General features: G+C 41.0%; 1 protein-coding gene across 1 annotated transcript in view; it reads left to right on the top strand.

The window, feature by feature from the left end:
- The window catches only part of ABCG1 (ATP binding cassette subfamily G member 1), a 75,425-nt gene that overhangs the window by 47,128 nt on the left and 7,840 nt on the right, over positions 1-20,457 (top strand). The window contains exons 5-13 of the mRNA XM_054975030.1: positions 2,906-2,956; positions 4,333-4,478; positions 5,637-5,760; positions 8,661-8,775; positions 11,733-11,881; positions 14,596-14,697; positions 15,272-15,440; positions 16,717-16,817; positions 17,817-17,975. Of these exons, the coding sequence (XP_054831005.1) occupies positions 2,906-2,956; positions 4,333-4,478; positions 5,637-5,760; positions 8,661-8,775; positions 11,733-11,881; positions 14,596-14,697; positions 15,272-15,440; positions 16,717-16,817; positions 17,817-17,975 (1,116 nt within the window). The remainder of the gene's footprint in view (positions 1-2,905; positions 2,957-4,332; positions 4,479-5,636; positions 5,761-8,660; positions 8,776-11,732; positions 11,882-14,595; positions 14,698-15,271; positions 15,441-16,716; positions 16,818-17,816; positions 17,976-20,457) is intronic.

The raw sequence follows: 20,457 nt of genomic DNA, 5'->3' as shown, positions 1-20,457 counted from the left end.
GATTGTACCAAAAATGGGAAGCAGACTTGGCAACACGGTCCTTGCACCAGAGCAGTCCGTAAGATTTCTACCATATATATATCAAAAGACATAAGCTCCAGCTAATAGCAAAGATTCAGAGGAAGATTTGCAAGCGGGAATAATTTGTTGCTTCTGGTGAAAAACAAAAGAACTCCCACTAATTGAATCTATATCGCTGATCTGTCCTAATCCATCTTCCTGATCTTTTGCGTTTTTTTTAAAAAAATCCACCCTAATAGGGAATCTTGGAGAACTCAAAACCATGTACACTGTAGCTTCAGTCCTAAGAACACTTTCCTGGGAGTAAGTCAAATAGGTAAAATAGGACTTCTGATTAAGCCAGGTTAGAATTATTTGATATTTTGGTGGGTCTTAAAAGGAATTACATGGCTTTTGTGATTGGATGTTGCTATGGTAGGATTGCCAACAACAGATGGAAGATTGTAGGGGCAGGGACCTACCTTTTTGGTGTCTTGCCAATACCATCATGTTGCATCTGGTGCAAATTGGAAGCAATGTTCTTAATTCAGGGTAATGCTCTAGTCTTTGCCCCACACTCTATGGTTTAACTAGGGTTGCTGGTTCCCTAGTGAAGTCGGGGGATCACCTACTCTCAGCCTCCACCCCCCTCCACCACTCACCTGGCCAGTGGGGGGGGGAGGCAGGGGAATGGGCCTCCCAGGGCACACTCCTGGCATAGCGCAAAGTGACACAATAATGCAGGCCTCAGGAATGCTCTCTCACTTCGTTCTGGGCTGATTTGGGACCCAAATAGGTCAAATCGGCCCAGTGCAAGCACTTCTGGAAGTGACATTATTGCACCATGCCAGGAACATATGCATGATTTGCATGCATGTGGGAAGTTTCGTAAGATAAGTGCCAGGTACACCCCCTCATCAGGAGTAGAAGAGGATCTAGCAACCCTAGGGTTAACCATAGGCTTTTAGGTGAATGCATTGCCTGTTACTATGAAGTCACTTCTGCAGCCACTGGCAATCATAAGGAAGCCAGGGGGACTGGGATTGTTATTTATTTAGTGACCAATCATAAGGGGACATAACACCTCTCTAGGAACTTCCAGAAACTCCATGGCAAAACCATAAAGTTTCCAGCAATTTATAGAATGGAAACTTTTCTTCCTCAGTATGTGAAGCTGTAATTTACTTGTAAAGATGTTGGAATTTACCTTCTTAGGCATCAACATTTCCCCTTTAAAACCATATTAAAGATGTAGATATGTTGATTCATAGCACAGAGACACCAGGTCTCCCACTTCAGTAGGAGACCTCCCCCTCCCCTCACCACCTTTGCCTATCACCATTCAGCTAGGCAGTAAGGGGAAAATGCCATGGACAATGGGAGGCAATTGTTGTCATGCCAACATAATTATTTAATATTTATTGTATTAAGAAAGAATATTATACTCTGTATTTAATGTACTGATTGATATTTCATTTTGAATGGATACATGAGCACTTTGATATTGGACATAGGATGGTATATTTGTTATAAGCACTTGTCACTTTATATTCTAGCACTTGTTTTGCATTCATACAAAAAACAAAAAAATTACAATATTAGGGATTATTCATTTTTGAAAGCTTGTAACTGTATAGACCTCTGGTTGTGGGTGTTGCCCCTTACTCTGCATCAGCTTTACCCGAGGGTGCCTCCATTTCTCTTTTTGCATATGGTTGCCAGTGGCTGGTAACCCCATTTAGCTATATTCCCTTTGCGCTGCTAGCATATTGGAGAGCCTCTAAAATAAAAACTCCCTTGTCTCTTCTTTCAGCTTCCTGTAAATAAAGTTATATGTTTCTATAAACAGCTGCAGGAGTTGAAGGCAAGGCCGTTCCTTTTTTCGCATGGTGCCAGTGAAGCCTACCTGAATAGACAAATCTAAAAATGTCTGTTAAGGCTGTTGTGAAATCAGCCTGGCAGTTCTTGTCAGTCTTCCCCAGCCTTTGTTTACAGGGTCAACTGCTCTAGAATTTCATGGCCCATTGTGGGCAACTGGGTCAAATCAAAAGTGTCCTCATTATTATACATAAATGTATTATTATTGTGATGACTTCTACAAAGATTATTTTCCTAGTTTATTTAATTGAATGACACACATAGTTAAGGTCAAATGACAGTCAGCACATCTTATTTATGGCTACCAAAAGAAAGCTATAAGTTTCTGTGCCAAGATGTCTGTGTTAATGAATATCTCAAGTTGCTGTCAGAAACAATGACTTATAATTTGTAACCATAATCATATAACAAAACCTTGGATGGAGTGGTGAGGAAGAAATAAGCCCTTCCCTTACCCCTCCCTGTGCCTCCTAGACTTCTCCAAGACAAGAGCTATATGTGATATGGACCAGGGATAAACTATTTATCTGCGTAAGCATCCTATGCATACTCTGTCATCCATTTACATGTGCTCATGTGTAGTTAGGGTTGCCAGCACTGGGACTTTTAGGGGCGGGAACATTCAAATTGGTGTGTAAAGCCATGACATTACTTCCAGCATGAAACCCAGAGGTGACATCAGTACACTGGCAAGATGCTGTGTGGCTACCATAGACTTTTAGTGGAATCCTACAGTATAGCACCAATGTGCTGACGTCACTTCTGGTTTTGCACTGGAAATGAAGTTGTGGCATTCATGTGATGCTAATTTCTCCATAATTTTTCTTCCACTGCTGTACCTTTTTGGTTAATAGTTCATTTCTTAAGCTGCTGTTTTCTGGTTTCTATACTATAAAGGGTTTCTTTCAGAAGACCATCCATACCAGCTTATAAAAAGCTGAAAAAGTGTTCTGTAGAAACTGTGTATAGACATGGCAGAGTTCCCAGATTGCTTCTAAGAAACATCATGTTTGTGCTAATATTTCAGGTTTCTGCTCACTTGAAACTTCAAGAAAAAGATGAAGGCAGGAGGGAGATGGTACGTATATTGCTTTGCTCATGGATAGGGTTTGACACATTACTGAATTTTCAAAAATGTAATAGTAAAGAATAAGCTAGAAATGTATTTATATTTGTATCCTGTTTTTTTCCCATGAAACTGAAGGCAGCATATGTACAACTGCAAGGTTGTCTCTTATTTACATGTCTCAGCCCAGCATCAGCCAGGTGGCTACATCAGATGCCTTCAGACCATGCCCTGAAACCAAACTGGCAGCTTGTATTGGGGAGGGGGAAAGCAGCATGGAGTGACTTTGCAAGTAGGCCCCCAAAACTGTAGCAAATTTAGAAGTGAACCCTGAACAATACAATGAGTTTGTGTGAAGATGGGAGCCTAGAGCCAGTGGAAGTGGAGGTAATATAGGCCATTTAGAGTTATTTTGAAAATGGAACATTTTAACTAGAAACTTGATAAACCTGGTATTTAAGTGTTCTTTTTCATTAAGAATTGCTCTTAACAAAGAATATGCTGATCAAAAACAGCACTGCAAAATGGAGTCCCATTTTATCAAGAGATTTTTTGCTAAACCAACATGAGGTATTCTTTTTCTTCTCCACTTCCTAGACAGAAAATACTTTTCCTCTCTGTAGTGGGTAAAGGTACCCAGGAAATGGTAGAGGGAGCTTTACCCTGGTACTTTCTAATGAGTAAATAAAGGAATACAGTCTTCTCTCATAATCCTCTTTAAAGATGACTGCCTAATTCTGTTCCCTCCTCACATCATTGAGAAGACTAAAGGAATTAGTGCATTAGAAGTCTGTTATAATTTGTGATTGTGGTTTAAGAAAAATTTATGGGGATAAAGAGTTTTGCGGAAAGCAAATGCTCCTGCAAAGATTGTGCCCCTTGAATACCAAAAAGTTCATTTAGTTTCAGAGTCTTTAAAATCCTGAGTGGCTCCAGAAATGCTGTCTGGGATGCAGTTCAGCTCAGTTTTGGCCCAGGCCATAGTGATATTGGGCCACTTAGCTTGTTTCTGGTCTCCTGTGAGATTGGTGATAGTGGCGGTGCAGCCCCATCCCCTCTGCTAGGCTCAACTCTCTGGTTTCCATATGACACCTCCAGTGGTTTCAGTTTGAGGGGGGAGAAATTAGTGGACACCACCTCCTGTATCTCTTCCTGGCTCCCCTCATGTGAAACCAGGAATGTCCTCATCAGCCCTTGCTGACCACATCATTTAGAAACTTTTTTATGAGCCCAAAGGGGAGCAGGCTTCTTAAGTATTAAAATTAAATGCTAAAAATCTCATGAAGTTGACAATGACTGTATTTTGTATTCTGGGCTGCACACAATCAAATATGGGTACTAGTTGTGGGAACTGTTTGGAATATTCTCTGTGTTGTTCATCTCCTTAGGTAAGGGAGATCTTGACAGCTCTGGGTTTGCTGCCGTGTGCCAATACTAGAACTGGAAGTCTTTCAGGGGGCCAGAGGAAGCGTCTTGCCATTGCTTTGGAGCTGGTGAACAACCCACCAGTTATGTTTTTCGATGAACCTACCAGGTAACTATGATCTAAAATAAGCTTGGATTATAATTTTGATGGTGGAGGAGGACAGTGCCGTCAAGTCATAGCTGATTTATGGCAACCCGTGGTGGGATTTTCATGGCAAGAGACTAACAGAGGTGGTTTGCCATTGCCTGCCTCTGCATTCCTGCTCTTTGTTGGAGGTCTCCCATTCAATTGCTAACCAAGGCCATCCCTGCCTAGCTTCTGAGATCTGATGAGACTGGGTTTGCCTGGGTTATCTAGGTCAAAGCAATATTTTGGTATCATTATGAAATATATTTTTCTTGGTTAGTACGTAAATACCAGAAAATTAGAGCTTCCCCTTAAAGCCATTGAGTTCTAAGTGAGAAGTATACCTTCTTAAGAATGTGGGTCATTTTTCAGTGAGGAGACAGATTTTTCTGTGATCCTAATTCTAACTCAGATTTTGTGCCTACACAAACATACCCTGGAGTAGTGGAGTGTTAATTCATGTCTTGTCATTCCCTTTGATCTTAGCTCAGGTAGTCATACACTGTAGTCTACAATACCTTTGGTGCTGCTGATTTGCTATGGCAGTGAAAGCTAATGGCAACATACATACACCACATTTCATGTACATTGTTTGTTTCTTTACGAGCTATCTTTGATCAGCATGTCCAAAACTTTATTGCAATTTGAACAGATTATGTGAATGTTCTATCATTTTTTACAAAGGGCTTCTAGTCAAGAGAGCATAATTTGACTTAAGTTTAGTGGGTAACTTGAGTCTTCAGACATAAATTTCCTGAAATGCATAAGACAGCATAGAAACAAGATTCTTTTAAAAAGTAATATGACTTATTATTGGCAAACGTGTAAGGTGGAAAACAGCTAAAAGGAAGAAAGAAAATATATTTTAGATAACTGAAATGATTCTGGCATAATTGAGAATGGCAAAGACAATCTTGTTAATGGCAAGGCAAAATACACACACATACACACATACAAAATCAATGACAGCCAATGGTGGTGTTAAGCACAGTCTGCTGGAAATGCCTCCTGCCCAAACCCCAACAAAATTGCACAGCACCCATTCTTTTTGAGGGAACTTAGGAAGAAGTAATTCCAAGTGCCTTTTAGGAGCATTAGTATGCGGAAGAACTAGCCTGACGCAAAATGCTTTCTTCTCAGTGGTCTAGACAGTGCATCCTGCTTTCAAGTTGTATCGCTAATGAAGGCTTTAGCCCAGGGAGGCCGATCTGTCATCTGCACTATACATCAGCCCAGTGCCAAGCTCTTTGAGCTCTTTGATCAGGTACTATTTTGAACTTGTACCCCCACCCCTTTTCATACCTTTATGTATAAATATTTCTGTGACAGACTGCTTGTCATTCCTAGGTTACAAAACTTTATTGGAAGACTCATCATGTTATTTGCAGAAAATTTTAGCAAGTTTTCATTAATTATCAAAATATATTTAAGTCCTTTCCACCCCTTCCTGAATAAGCTTCCTGTTTTAAAATGCTGGCTGTGCTTTATGTTTCTCAGCCTTTCCACATTGTATGTTGGTGGACATCCTTGTGAGAAGCCAGGATCAAATCTTAGAAACATGCAAAAGCATGGAAGTTATTTTTAGAAAGATTTACAAGAATAGGGTGGCCCTCCTTTGCATGCTTACCTGGGAGAAAGTCCCATTAAAGTCTATGTGATTTACCTTCAGAGAATGCAGGCATAGGATTGGACATTTCTCATAATATTTTCATAAAGATGGCAAACAGGGTATTCTAAATCTCCAAAGGCAGGGCGCTCCTGTGTTTGAGAGTTGTTACAGAAATGTTGCTTTCAGCTGTCTTAGAGCCATTTCACATCTGACATTTGAAATGCTCTTCATAGGATTTCGCTCTTTTATGCATTGCTTGTTCAAAATTTTCTGCATGTTAAAAATCTCCTATGTGGAAACTGCATGTTAAGGGAAAATGCTGGTTAAGACTAGAGATGGGCACGAACCTGAATACGACCCAAAAAACCCCATGAACCAGCCCAGTTCGTGGGTCGTGAACCAGTGGTTTGTGGAAGCTGGTTTCCATGAACTTCCATGAACTGATCTACTGGTTCGTTTGGGTCATATTTAAATGACCATTTCCCTGAGGAAATGGCCATTTAAACTTTTCCTGCCGCTTGCTATCAGCAGGGCCCTTTAAACGGTCCACAAACCCCAGCCCCAACCTCCCCCCCAGCCCCCCCCCCACCTGCCTCCAGCCCCAGCCCCACACTTGGTCCTGTGGGCCCATGGCATCCTACTCCTCTCACGAGGGGCAGGAAGACCATGTTCAGAGGCAGTGGAGGAGGCCAAAAACAGCCTCCCTGACTCGCAAATGGCCGCGGCAGCCATTTGAGGGGCGGCCATTTTCAGCCTCTTACACCACCCTGTGGGCCCATGCAGCAGCAAAAGAGGCTGAACACAGCCTTCCTGCCCCTCATGGGAGGAGGAGGAGGACGCCACGGGCCCGCAGGCCAAAGTAAGTGTGGGGGTGGGGGGGGCTGGGGTTTGGGCAGTTTAAAGGGCCCTGCTGCTTGCAAGGCAGGAAAGGGCACTTTAAACTGTCAAATGCCCCTTTCGCTGCTTCTGCTAAGTGGCCGGAAAGGGGCATTTAAACCCCACGAACCACGAACTGGTTTGGAACTGGGCCCAGTTCTGTGCCAGTTCGTTGTTCCTGGTTTGTGAAAATCCCTGAACCACAAACCTCATGGTTCTTTTTTTGTGGTTTGTGCCCGCCTCTAGTCAAGATATTTAGAATTTTTTCCTATATGATGCATTTTAACCAGAGCTAGATATGAATTTGCATGGCGAAACTAATATTTTAATTGAAATCTCCCAAAAGTAGTTTCCAGGATTATAGCAGTAAAACTTTCATGTGTCACATTTATGGAAATTGCTTCCAATTGACCCCAGGTCAATTGCCATTGACCCCAGGTCAATTGCCATGAAGGCAAAGGGTCCCATTTTAAGTACTTCTATGGCCTAATTAAAAATTTCTACAGATATGAGCAGGTAAGCCCAACAGACACTTTTTAAAAATAAAAACCACCCTTTAGGAGGGGAAAGAAATGTAGAGCAGAGCAGTGTTAGGTGTGCTTAACCTACTTCCTCCTGATGCTTCTGAATCACAAATCAGCACTGGCTGTGGTTCATACTGTGGTACATATATATTTGAAAACAGACAGCGAAGAAAACCAGGTTGGGAATTGGGTATGGAAAGGATGAAGGTACCACTTCTCCTCTCTTGAATGCTTCTTCTTGCTACTGCTCACTTTTAAAATGAGAGAAAGCAGCCATTTTGTTGAATTATGTGAGTCTGCATGTACCACTTACTTAGCACTGTGCATATGTGCTCTCAGAAACAAATATAGAGAAAATTGTAGATGTCTGAACTAGCCATGGTGTACGTTTCTGTGCAGAAAGATATTTTGGTGGGTATTGGAGGATGTTGGTTGATTTCAAACCAGCAGCTATCAGCATGTAAGAGGAGCTCCACAGAATACAAGCTGGTCCATATGAGCATTGTACATTTGAATAGGTTCTTTGAAAGCTTCAGCTGGTCCAGGCAAGTCACATGCAATGCTAAAAGCCTTTATGCTCAAATAAAAGTGACTTCAATAAAAGTATACCTAGAATACAGAGGAGATGCCAAGATATAAAAGTATGGGAGGCTCAAAAAGTATGAAGAAAAGTCCTGATACAAATACATTCAAGCAATTTGTGATGATAAATGGAGTCAATGGAAAATATTTGTGAATACTAGCATATCTGTGTACACTAGAATAACTAATAACAACCTGTCAGTGTTTAAGATTTATAGTTACTTGAATCAAGCTCCTTGGAGAATACTTAATTATATAATTAGTTGTAATTATATATATAATTATATAATTTAGCTGCTTTTATTAACGTTGCTTCCTAACAGACAAAAGATTAGTGCCTTTTCTCAGGAGGTATTATTGAGGAGGCTGTAGTTATATTTTCCAAAAGGTTGCACACACATCTGGAGCCACTTACAGCTCAAAAATCATATGGTTACCTGATCAGGGCATGTCCCACAAGTTTAACTGTGTTTCAGTGTTCTCTGATTTTTCTCCCAATCAGTGCTATATTATCTAATTTTATGACCAGCCTGAAATCTTTCATCATGTTATTATCATTTTTCTTTCCCTCAGCTCTATGTTTTGAGCCAAGGGCAATGCATTTACCGTGGGAAAGTGTTAAACCTCGTCCCATACTTGAGAGATTTGGGTTTAAGCTGTCCAACCTACCACAATCCAGCAGATTTTGGTAAGCAAAATTGAAGAGCACTCTTAAAAGCACTTCTTTGCTTTTCTTCACTTTTCAGCTATATATGCCAGTCATGAATTAATAACTACTGTTTGTTAATGTATGCCATCTAGTGGTAGGTTGGGCTGCCTGAGTCATTAATTTGGACAGGCCTAACTATCCCTTTCATAGAATTGTAATGGGGAGAGAATCTGTATTTGCTGAATTTTTTTCTCCTACATAACTTGCACCAAAGCCCCATCTTTCTTATGCCTGGTCTGCTGTATATTGCAGGCAGATTTCCAGATTTGGAGGTAATGACCAGCTAATCAGTTTAAATATTTTTAGCAACAGCTTTCCCCCCTGCCTTCTTCACAGAATTGGCTTTCACAATAGTCATGTGAATAATGACAAAAGAAGCACAATCAATGTGTAGAAGACGGGAGTAGGACTGAGCCTCTCCACTTCCAGGTTCTGTTCAGAAGACCCAAACAACATGGAAGCTGAGGGATACACAGAGCTTCTATGGATACAAGAATATGCATGATCTGTAATTTAAACAAATGCATAGTCTATCTCTGCATTTTTCCAGGCATATCCTTGTAAGCATTCTGGCCCTGTGCACAAAGTATAATTTGTACAGGCACGTTGGAGATGGGGCATGGCATTGTAATCCCCTCTCCCACATACATGTTGACTGTTTTCTGTCCTCTGCATATTGCTAATGTAGATGCTACAGATATTATCTTGTTCTTCCTCTGGCCCTTCCAGAACTTCCTTGAAAAGTGATGCACTGACAAAGTTCTTGCTGGGATGCATTCCAAAATTATACTCTTTGGTATTTTTCGCACTTACAGTTTAAAGTGCCATTTTTTAGCAGTCGTAGTGGCTTCGGTTTGGCACCTATCCTTTCACACTTCCCAGCAGTTTCGATTTGGCCTCTCGCAATTCCTTTCAGACAACTGCCTGGAAGCCTCTCTTCAGTTTCGGGCTTTCCGGGCATTAGTGCACGTCACCTTTTTTTTTTTTTTTAAACTTTGAGCATGCGTGGTAACATCCCTGTGTTACATCTTCAGACAGACAAGCCTCCCCCCATGCCATCCCTTCACCCACCCACACCCACCCTACTCTTCCTGGGGTAAGGCAGGACTTGCCTCCCCAGGGGTTAGGCACAGTGGGGGGGAGCAGACTTATACTCGCCCCTGGCTCTGCTGAGACGCACCGAGCCAGGGCTTGGCGTGCCTTCTGAGGGGCTGCAAAATTCTCTCTTGTGTGGGGATTGCGCATGAACACTCTGGAGAGGATAAGCTGCGGCGACTCTTGAACCGCCAGTGCAGTTTGGCTGAGCTTAGTGCTCGGGCTGCATGAAGTTGAGAGCTCTCTCTCTCTCTGTGTGTGTACGCCTCTCTCTTGCAAGTCCCACCCAAAGGAAAGGTACATGTCAGAGTCATAAAGTAGGAGAGACTGGGTATGTGCAGCCAAAAAAATGGCAGAAAAGAGGAGTTCAGAGAGCGGAACTATGTAGGTGTGGTTAATTCCACACAAACCAATCAACTCCCAGGGAAAAGAAGAAGGGGGGAGCGCTGCAAAATGTTCGCATTGGCATTAATCGAGTCTGCCCCAACTGGGCAGTAGATTAAAAATTAATATCGGGGTATGTCAGCAGGAAGAAAAATCGGGGTAATGGGGAAAAAGCGGCACCACGTCCCATGACTGCCTTGCAAGTCTGAAATCCCTGCAAACATGGGATGCAAAACAGATACGAACACGCTTTAAAACCTTAGTGCGAAAAGTACCTTTGAGGCAATCCCAAGATATACTTAGTATATCTGTGGTTGTAGTGAAATGTTGATGCCCAATACTATGAAGGTTCATTCTCTGGTATGGGCATAAATTTTCCATCCACAGATTTATGGTGCAATGGAAGCCTCATTTAAAATAGTCATAGAATCATAGAAAAATAGAGCTGGAAGGGACTGCAAGGGTCATCTAGTCCAACCACCTGCACAGTGCAGGAAATTCACAGCTACTCCCTCCACCACTCCCCCAGTGACCCCTGCTTAATGCCCAGAGGAAGGTAAAAAATCTCCAGGATCTCTGGCCAATATGGGCTGGAGGAAAATTCCTTCCTGACCATCCCCAAAGTAACAATTGACATTACTCTGGGAACATAAGAAAGGGCCACAAGAGCTGAGCACTGGCTCATCCCTTCCTGCCCTTCCTCTAACAATCTGCCTAAGTTCATACTGTGTCATAGAATCAGACAGATGGCCATGTAGCCACTGCTTTAAAAACTCCAAAGAAGGAGAGCCAGCTACCACTTCAGGAAGCCTGTTCCACTGAGGAACTGCTCTGTCAAGGAGTTTTTCCTAATGTTTAACCAAAAAAATTAGCTTGTTGGTTTTGGTCTGTCCCTCTTGGGTAACAGAAAACCACTTCATCCTGTATTTGACAGCCTTTCAAATACTTGAAGATGGCTATCATAGCACCTCTCCTCTCCTTCAACCTTTCGTCAAAGGACTTGTTCTCCAGACCCCTCACCATCTAGAGTTTTTTTGGCATAATCAGTGTGAATTAGCGCTCTCATCCTTAGATGCATGGTATCCCCAGTTGGTTAATATATGAATGTATGCAGGTGGGTAGGTAGATAGATGGTGGGAATTTTTGAAACTGTGAGGTCAGAAAAGCCAAAGTGTAATCCTGTCACATTTCTATACCAAGTCCAAATGTATACTAAGATCACTTGTGTACTAGAATTGTACATGTTGTTTTTTCATAGCAATATGACAGTGTTGCTGCTTTTCTTTTCACTTCATGGTCTTTTGATCCCACCGTTTATAGATTTTGTTCTCTGTACCAAGAGTATATGTGTGTACTTCTAGCTAAGAATAATGCTTAATGCTTCATGTATCTGTCTCTTTCATGAACAATTCACATGAAGGTGGAGTGATTATTTCCCTTCCGTTTGCTTTGTTTAGTGATGGAGGTTGCCTCTGGTGAGTATGGAGACCAGAACAACCGGCTAGTAAGAGCAGTCCAAGATGGAATGTGTGATGCAGATTACAAGAGAGACTCTGGAGGAGAAAGTGAACTTAATCCTTTCCTGTGGCACAGACCATCTGAGGAGGTAATTCAGATGAAAATGTTTACTGAAATGGGGAGAGGAAGTTGATAAAAAGAAACTGAGCTAGAGTCCCCCAAATAGCTTCTTTTGGGATGATGCCATTGAAATCAATCAACAGTTCAAGAATAAATTCTGCATGACTGTTGATGCCAGTGGCACCAAGATTCTGCAAGGGTGGAGGATCAGCTAAGAAGATCTGCCCCCATTGCCTAATGGATCTGACTGGTTTTCAGATGACATTAGAAAATTTTCCTGCGGATATAGTTGGCATTCCTGTTGGTGCCCTGGCTGACCTCTGAAATGAGGAAATAACCCAGGTATGTTGGATTGCACATTTTAAAAAGCCTGGGAGGGCTGTACACACAGACTGCATGACTATTAAGGGTTAATCCCTCACACACTCAGGGAACTGCGAGTGACAGGCTGCTCCAAGGCATCTGATTGGGTCGCATGAGCTGGAAAGAGGAGGGTCTGTTTTCAGTCCTAGGGGGGAGAGAGATTGAGTGTGAAGAGCTGAGAGATGGAGTCCTAACAGAGAAAGAAGTTTTAACACCAACAGGAGAAATGGGCAAAGTTGACAAGGAGGTTTGGGAAGTAGGTGCAGAGTCCCAAACAGGCCACAGAAAGGAGACAGATCTTCTAAGGAGAGATTTTTCCCTACCTAGTCAAACAGACAGGTAACTCTGGTGAGTGAAGAGACCCCTGGTCGAGTATGGTTGGAAACTGCCTGTGGAGACTTTCAGATTTAGTTAGCAACTGAAAGAACTGTTTGGAGAGAAGGGGATTGGGGTACTAGAAAGTGGATACCAGCATTCCTAACTCCAAAAGTGACAGAGAAAGTATATTAGTGACAGAGAAAAAAAGTATATTAGAGCGTTTGGAGAAAACCAAAGGAATCAAAGCCTCAAAACATAAGCATTTAAGTATCTGTGGAGAGCTTGAGAACTGAAGTCTGTGCATGTTCTGATTATACCTCAGTTATGAGTTGAATTACCTTATAAATTTTCAACTCCTGATTTCACCTGATCTTTCCCTTCTTAAGTAAAAAAACTAGTTAGTTATTTTTGAATTTCACCGACAGTGAGAAGCCTGGGTGTGACTTTGGATGCCACACTTTCAATGGAGACCCAGGTCATGACCATTGCCAGGTCTGCCTTTTTTCATGTTCGACAGGCCAGGCAACAGGCGCCCTATCTTTCACCCCGGGACCTGGCCACAGTAATCCATGCAATGGTCACTCTACGCTGGGCTAGGCTACTGCAACTCACTCTACGCTGGGCTACCCTTGTGCCTGACCTGGAAGTTACAGCTGGTCCAGAATGCAGCGGCACACGTCCTTACTGGAACGCCAATCCAAGCGCACATTCATCCTGTGCTGTGTCAGCTGCACTGGCTGCCAGTGGAGTTCTGGATCCGGTTCAAGGTGTTAACCTTGGTGTTTAAAGCCCTTCATGGACTGGGACCTGCATACCTGCAGGACTGCCTTTTCCATTACATCCCCTGCAGGGTGTTGTGCTCTGCAGACAAGCAACTCCTGGTGGTCCCCGCCCCGAAGGACATCCGTCTGGCCTCAACCAGGGCTAGGGCTTTTTCTGCCCTGGCCCTGGCCTGGTGGAATGCTCTCCCACTGGAGATCCGGGCCCTGCGGGACCTGTTACAGTTTCACGGGGCCTGTAAAATGCAGATGTTCCGCCGGACCTTCGGCTGAGTGCCAGCGGGTGTCCTCCTTCTTCCATCTAAGACCATCACTTCTTCTGGGGCTGCCCTCAGCCATCTGCTATGCCCATATATGGACTCCCAATATTTGTTTAAATAGCCTGCTCCTGGACTATTTTAATGACTTTTTAAAAATTATTATTGATTTTATGGTTTTGTGACTTTTAATGTGTTTTTTGAATGTTGTTAGCCACCCTGAGCCCATCTGTGGAGAGGGCGGGGTATAAATCAAATCAAATAAATAAATAAAATCTGATTTGAACATAATGTCAAACAATGGTTTACCATAAAGTAGGAACTACAGGCAGAAACTGGAACACTCATGTAACATCAGACTATTGCTATTACACATGAAGTGGTGCAGTGAGCTTTACAGTACTTATTATCCATTCTTCTAATCTAAAGGCTGCTTTTAAGGGGACATTTCTGCTTTTGTGTAACGAATTAGAATTACAAATTCAATGACAAATTAGAATTTTTTGTGATATATAAAGAAGTACAGCATTTGGCATGTTCAGTTGGTAGTTTGTCACTTCAGGAACCCATCTCAGCAATTCTATGTTGCTTTCCTGTGATCTTTTTGGCCAAAAGCATTTAAAACATTTGCATCATGCCTTCATGGAAATTAGACTTTGGATATCTTCCACCACTGTATTCTGATTCCAGATCATCTGGAAGAGTAGAGACTGTTTATATCCTCTGCATATTTGCAATTACTTTTTAAAATACTTTTAACAATGCAATGCATTATCATTTGCAACAATCAGCACTTATGGCAAATACTCACAGAAGGTCATCATTGCACACCTGGGAATGTGATACATTTGTCTTGGTTAGACTAAATGACACAGAAGTCAAGAACTGCTGACCCCCATCCAGTCAGTTCGTGGCTCAACTGGGACATGAAAAGCAGTCTCAGAGATGCAACATTGTGTTCATTATAGTTACTTGAAATACAGAGAACACCCAGCATTTAACTTCTTGTTTGTTTATTCCCTCAGGATTCTTCATCCACAGAAGGTTGTCATAGTTTTTCAGCCAGCTGCCTTACTCAGTTCTGCATCTTATTTAAAAGAACTTTTCTCACTATAATGAGGGATTCGGTAAGGCTGTTTTAAGTACTTTTTTTTAAAAAAGTGGTGTATTACAGTTATCTATTTTAAAACATAGAACCACAACATCTGTATGATTTGCATAAAAATGGGCAGAACAAGAATTCTATTTTTTTCCCTCAGTTAATACCAGTGTGCCACTCTTAATGGAATTGAGCCTTGGGTTATCAAGATACATGATGTTTTGTAAACAAGACCTCTTGCCCTGAGGACTTTACAATCCAGAGTGTTATTTCCAAAGTCTATATTTCTGGCACATTTGTTAGATTCATATAATTATAAGCTATTTTCCCTGAAAATGTAGCAGAGTGGGAAATGCTGACTCTTTTTTTGCTATGGCCCATTTAATTCATCACAGTAAGTGAAGTAATCCCCTCAGAGGAGTCTAGTATAAAGTCACATTGCTGTTTACAAATGTTCACTTCTAAGAGTCAAATTTTATAATATGGTATTACATTAAACTACTTTACAGATGATAACTCTATATCTACCTGATTAGACATTTTACTGTACTTACTAGACCTCCAAAGATCTCATAACTAGTATACTTTTGCCTGACACTCAGGTCCTAACGCATCTACGAATCATGTCACACATTGGAATTGGACTCCTCATAGGACTGCTGTATTTGGGCATTGGAAATGAAGCAAAGAAAGTCCTAAGCAATTCAGGCTTCCTCTTTTTCTCCATGTTGTTTCTTATGTTTGCTGCTCTCATGCCAACAGTCCTTACATGTGAGTAATGACAACACTTTTTACAATTTATAAAGAAGGTATTTTAAGTGACATGAAACAAACCGTTCAAGGACATAATAACTCACAGGCTACAATATCCTTGACTTTGCCAACAAGTTCAGTTGACCTGACTTTGTATTCTAAGAATATTTATTTATGTTTTAATTGAAAGTGGATGAGTACATTTAGTGATCATCGTAGTGATTTTAAAATATTTCCTTTTGAAGAATACTGACCAATACAATGTCATTATTGAGGGTCTACCTGTTAGTCTAACAGAGAAATGACTTGCCTTTTCAGCCCTTTGTGATTCCCTGTTTTCAATCTCTGCTGCTAGAACCCTGATAGGGCCACTCACAGGATTCTTGAGGTCATGAAACACTTGGCCTTGAACCTTATGGGAATCCTCTCATGTATTAGTTTATACAATTTAGACCTTGCTTTTCCTATGATAGGACTGCAACATTATAATTGTAAGCAGCACGTAGGTGTCAAATCATTCCCCTCTAAACTTTTGTAGGTGGGTAGTGGTGAAATAGTAAATTACTGTGGTGAGGCAAGCAATGGCAAGACTATAGGAATCATCTAGGCAGAGAGAGAGCTGTGGGAGATTTCAGATTTTGGCCCTTGAAGACACAAAGGCTTCAGTGGCAGAGGCGGAAAGACCACTAACACTGAGCCAGTACAGCAGTCTTCTAAATCTGAGTTCAGATGACAGCAGCTTAGACACAGGATTGGAAGGATCCTCCACACGTGTCCAGGTAACCACATGAGTAGAATAAAGTGGGCCTAGAGAGTCTAGCCTCTGCTTCCTAGGATTGTCTACGGATCCCTGTCCCCAGCTCGCATTCCTACCATTGTTCTGAGCCATAAAACCCAGAAGTGATGTCATGCCTTGCTAAGTAAAACCATAGACTTTTCAGTAATTCCTAGAGAGGACTGGCATGACTTCTGGATTTTCCTATCAGCCAATGACCCCCCCCCCCCCAAGTCCCATCACCTCCTGGTCTCTGGCAAACATCCGTACTGCTTCCTTTCAGACAAATCTGCAGGTTCTTTGAGAACAGCTACCTCATGTAGCCCTGAATCTTGAAAACCCGGATTAAACATTTACTGCTTGATGAATGGAACTGAGGAACCGTTCCTGGAGCCTGTACCTCCTTGCCTGCAGCATACAAAGGCTAACACATAGTTCTCAGTAGTCAGATATTTGTAGCAATATTATCAAAGGATTTCAGTCAGCTTGACTGTATATTTATTTAATTGTTTGACATAGTTCCTCTTGAGATGGGTGTATTTCTTAGAGAGCATCTGAATTATTGGTACAGTCTGAAGGCCTACTACTTAGCAAAAACAATGGCTGATGTCCCTTTTCAGGTAAGCCTCGTTTTGCATTCCACACAGTATTTTGCATGACATTATTTTTATGTGTAATAGAAAGTAGTGGAGGAGATAGGTAAGTTTGTAATTTATGAGAAACCATTCATAATACAGCCATGAATTACATTAGCTAGATGTATAATAGAGGCTTCCCAGCATTTTTCTCTCCCTATTTTATGCTGCCTAAATTCAACTGTTAATCATGGCAAAAAAACCAAGAAAATTCAGGGGAGACATATATAGATGATGGGAGAAAGCAAATGCTGAAAACAGAACAGAAAGGAAATGCTGAAACAGAACATAAGCAATTCTAGGGCTGACATTAGACCACATGAAGCTCAAGTAGTTCATAGGACCACATATTTAAAACAACAGGTAGTATGTAAGGCAACATTCCAGGCACCAAGTTAACCAGGGGCAGGTTTAGTACCAGCCCAGTGACATTCCTGAATGAACCCTGTCATTTTCTCCTATATAAGAGAATGGCTGCCAAGAAGTTGCAACTGACAGTAACAATGCAGAGCAGAAAAAAACATGCCTAACGCTGACGATGCATCGCCTGGTCTTCGCTGACAGGAACTATGATAGGGCAATAGGTGTGCATGTGCAGAGTGTAAAGAGATGCTTTGCAGCTCTCTCGGAGTCTGTGCAGAATACAGATCATTCCTCCACATTCAATTTAATAATAATGAAAAACATTTCACAATACAGGTTATTTAAATCTGCTGACATCTACACTTCTGTTCTGCTCTCTCTCTCTTTTTTACAAATTAGTTAATATCAAAAGATGGTTAGCATTCACCAGGAAGATGCTAGAGGACTCTTACGGCTGTTCTCTGATACAAATAATATGTCATGCACCTGAGTGCAGGATTAGTAGAAACAGCATAGCAGAAAATTCCCATTACTAAAATAAAGTAAAACCTTGTTTAATATGTATTTCAGTTTTGATGCCATTAACAATGCATTCATTGCAATGGATTTTTTTTCTTGCAGATTATGTTTCCTGTAGCTTATTGTAGCATTGTGTACTGGATGACATCACAACCATCCGATGCTCTGCGATTTGTCCTGTTTGCAGCACTGGGAACAATGACATCACTAGTGGCTCAGTCTTTGGGACTTTTGATTGGTGCAGCTTCCACCTCACTCCAGGTACTGCATTTTTTAAAAAAAGAATGCATAACATATATTTTCTTCCTGAGCTTTTAACATGCTGAAAGAAGCTGTCAAGACTTTGGAAAGGTTGAGAGGCAGTCCCTGAGAGGCATGACCAGATCCAAGAAGCTAGTTTGGTGTAGTGGTTAAGAGCAGCAGGACTCTAATCTGGAGAACCAGGTTTGATTCCCCATTCCTCTGCTTGAAGCAGCTGGATGCCCTTGGGTCAGTCACAGCTTTTTGGAGCCCTCTCAGCCCCACTCATCTCACAGGGTGATTGTTGTGGTGATAATAATAACATACTCTGTAAACTGCTCTGAGGGGGCATTAAGATGTCATGAAAGGTGGTATATAAATCAAATGTTGTTGTTGTTTTGTTATTAAGCCTCAAATGGAAAGGAAAAGGACAATTTTATTAGATTCTCACTTATCACTGCAACGCCCCACCTTGTTGTGCATTTTGTTTGAGGAAAGCTGGGGAAGAGCCACTCCACCAGCTCCTTTTGTAAATTCTTCCACTGGATCCAACCCACTATCTGTAAGCTGTCTTCCAAGTCCATTTGACAGTTCAGGTGCACATAATGGAAAAAATGAGCCAAAAATACACCCGGAAATCACTTGTTTTGTTTTGTTAAAGTAGCTTCTGGAATGTTGAACCAAATCTGGGAAACAAAATTGTAATGAGTCCCTCCCATCAAAAAGGTTGTGTGTTTTGTTTTGGTTCATATCTACAATATCTACAATCCCAATCAAAATATTAAAATATCAAAAAGACTGGCATCAAGATTGTAAATTTAACTATACAGAAGAACAATGGGGAAAAGTTTGGACCTCTAACATATTTAACCCCAGAACATTATCTACTAACTCCAGAACATTATCTATCTAACTCCAGAACAGTATCTACTAATACTCCACAGATAGTATTTAACGTCTAGAAAGCTATCATTAATCTCATCTAACAGTTCGCCACTGCGCTGGAAAGGCTGCGGCGCTCCTGGTACATTTGCTCATTGCTGGTAGGAATGCCCACAACTTCAGAATTTTTAGATTGAAATACTAAAACACATCAAGGACATAACTGGCTATACAATCCCCCTTGACCCAGAACCTCTATTTTTAGACCAATGGAACACCATTGAAATACGTAAAATCAGAAAAAAACTAATCAGTACATTTTTAGTAGTGGCTAAGTCATTAATAGCTAAAAACTGGAAAATAAAGACTTACAGTTTGGGGTATATAATAATAAAAATAGTTAAGGATGTACTGCTTAGAATAATGGGGAATATATATTTGTTTTAGATAGAGGAATTTAATAGAAATAAGGGAAAAGGGACAAAGGGTTGGAAAACTGTTGGAAGTCAACAAAAGGGGGGGAAAGGGAGGGGGTTAGAAATGGAAAATGTGGGGAAAATTGAATGCAAATGTAAAAACAACGGATTCTAACCCAATAAAAATTTTTTCAAAAAAAAAAAAAATAGCTAAAAACTGGAAATCAGCGAAAATGCCATCAATTGACAGCTGGATGACCAGAATTTGGGACCATTATATACAAGAAAAAATCTTAGCAGAGCACTTTCCAAGCGAAATTGATTTTATAACAAAATGGGATCCATTTTTTGAATACATATCTGAAAACAATTTATAACCGCCAAAAAATGTAACAACCTGTTATGACTTTATAAAGAGTAATTTAATTTTGACTATGCAAACAAAACATCAACATTATGATACCTTATGAAAGAAAGAGAAGCATACTATGTTATATATTTTTGATTAACCTTAGAAAGTTTCTACAAGTTATTATGATTCCTTATGGATATCTGTTTATATGCTTGTAATTATATACAAAGTACATCACTATGTTTATTATATGTAGAACATCTTTTTAAAAATGGACTTCCATGAACTGTGGTCCGCGAACCACAAAATGGCCAATTTTGTGACGAAATTTGGTTCATTTTGTGGTTCATTCCCATGTCTATAGGAAAGACAAACTGGTAAATTAGTGATGGTATGGAAGAAATCAAGCAGGTTTGCAGCATGTAAGAACTAGAGAAGTTGGGCACTTGTAGCACCTGAAGGCTAAATCTAGATCCTGAGCAACTCTGAAATCCCTAACACTTCTGAATTGCTTCCTACAAAATTACCTTCTGTAATGACATACTTGTGGGAAAGCAGCTAAGCCAGGCAAAAGAGAGACCTCAAGGAAAAGTAAATTTTTTAAGCTGCACTTCTAGTGCTAAACATTGCTTAGTGGTGTTAATGAATCAGCTTAATATGTGTGGTACTGAGCAAATGTCTTTGGTACTGAGCCCACTGATTTTCTGAAAAAAAGAGTCCTGTTTGTGTATTATAGCTTATGATAACAATACAGCTGCAAGGATGTACAAGCTGCACAGTAACCATCAGTTTGTGGTGTGCTCTTAAAAATAGAAAACAAGATTTGTTGCTTGCAGACTGTTTTCTAGGTCTG

Source organism: Eublepharis macularius, chromosome 3 (genome assembly GCF_028583425.1).
Source record: "Eublepharis macularius isolate TG4126 chromosome 3, MPM_Emac_v1.0, whole genome shotgun sequence".
Taxonomy (NCBI): domain Eukaryota; kingdom Metazoa; phylum Chordata; class Lepidosauria; order Squamata; family Eublepharidae; genus Eublepharis; species Eublepharis macularius.
The sequence above is the reverse complement of the archived record's forward strand: the minus strand, read 5'-3'. Positions and strand labels throughout refer to the sequence as shown.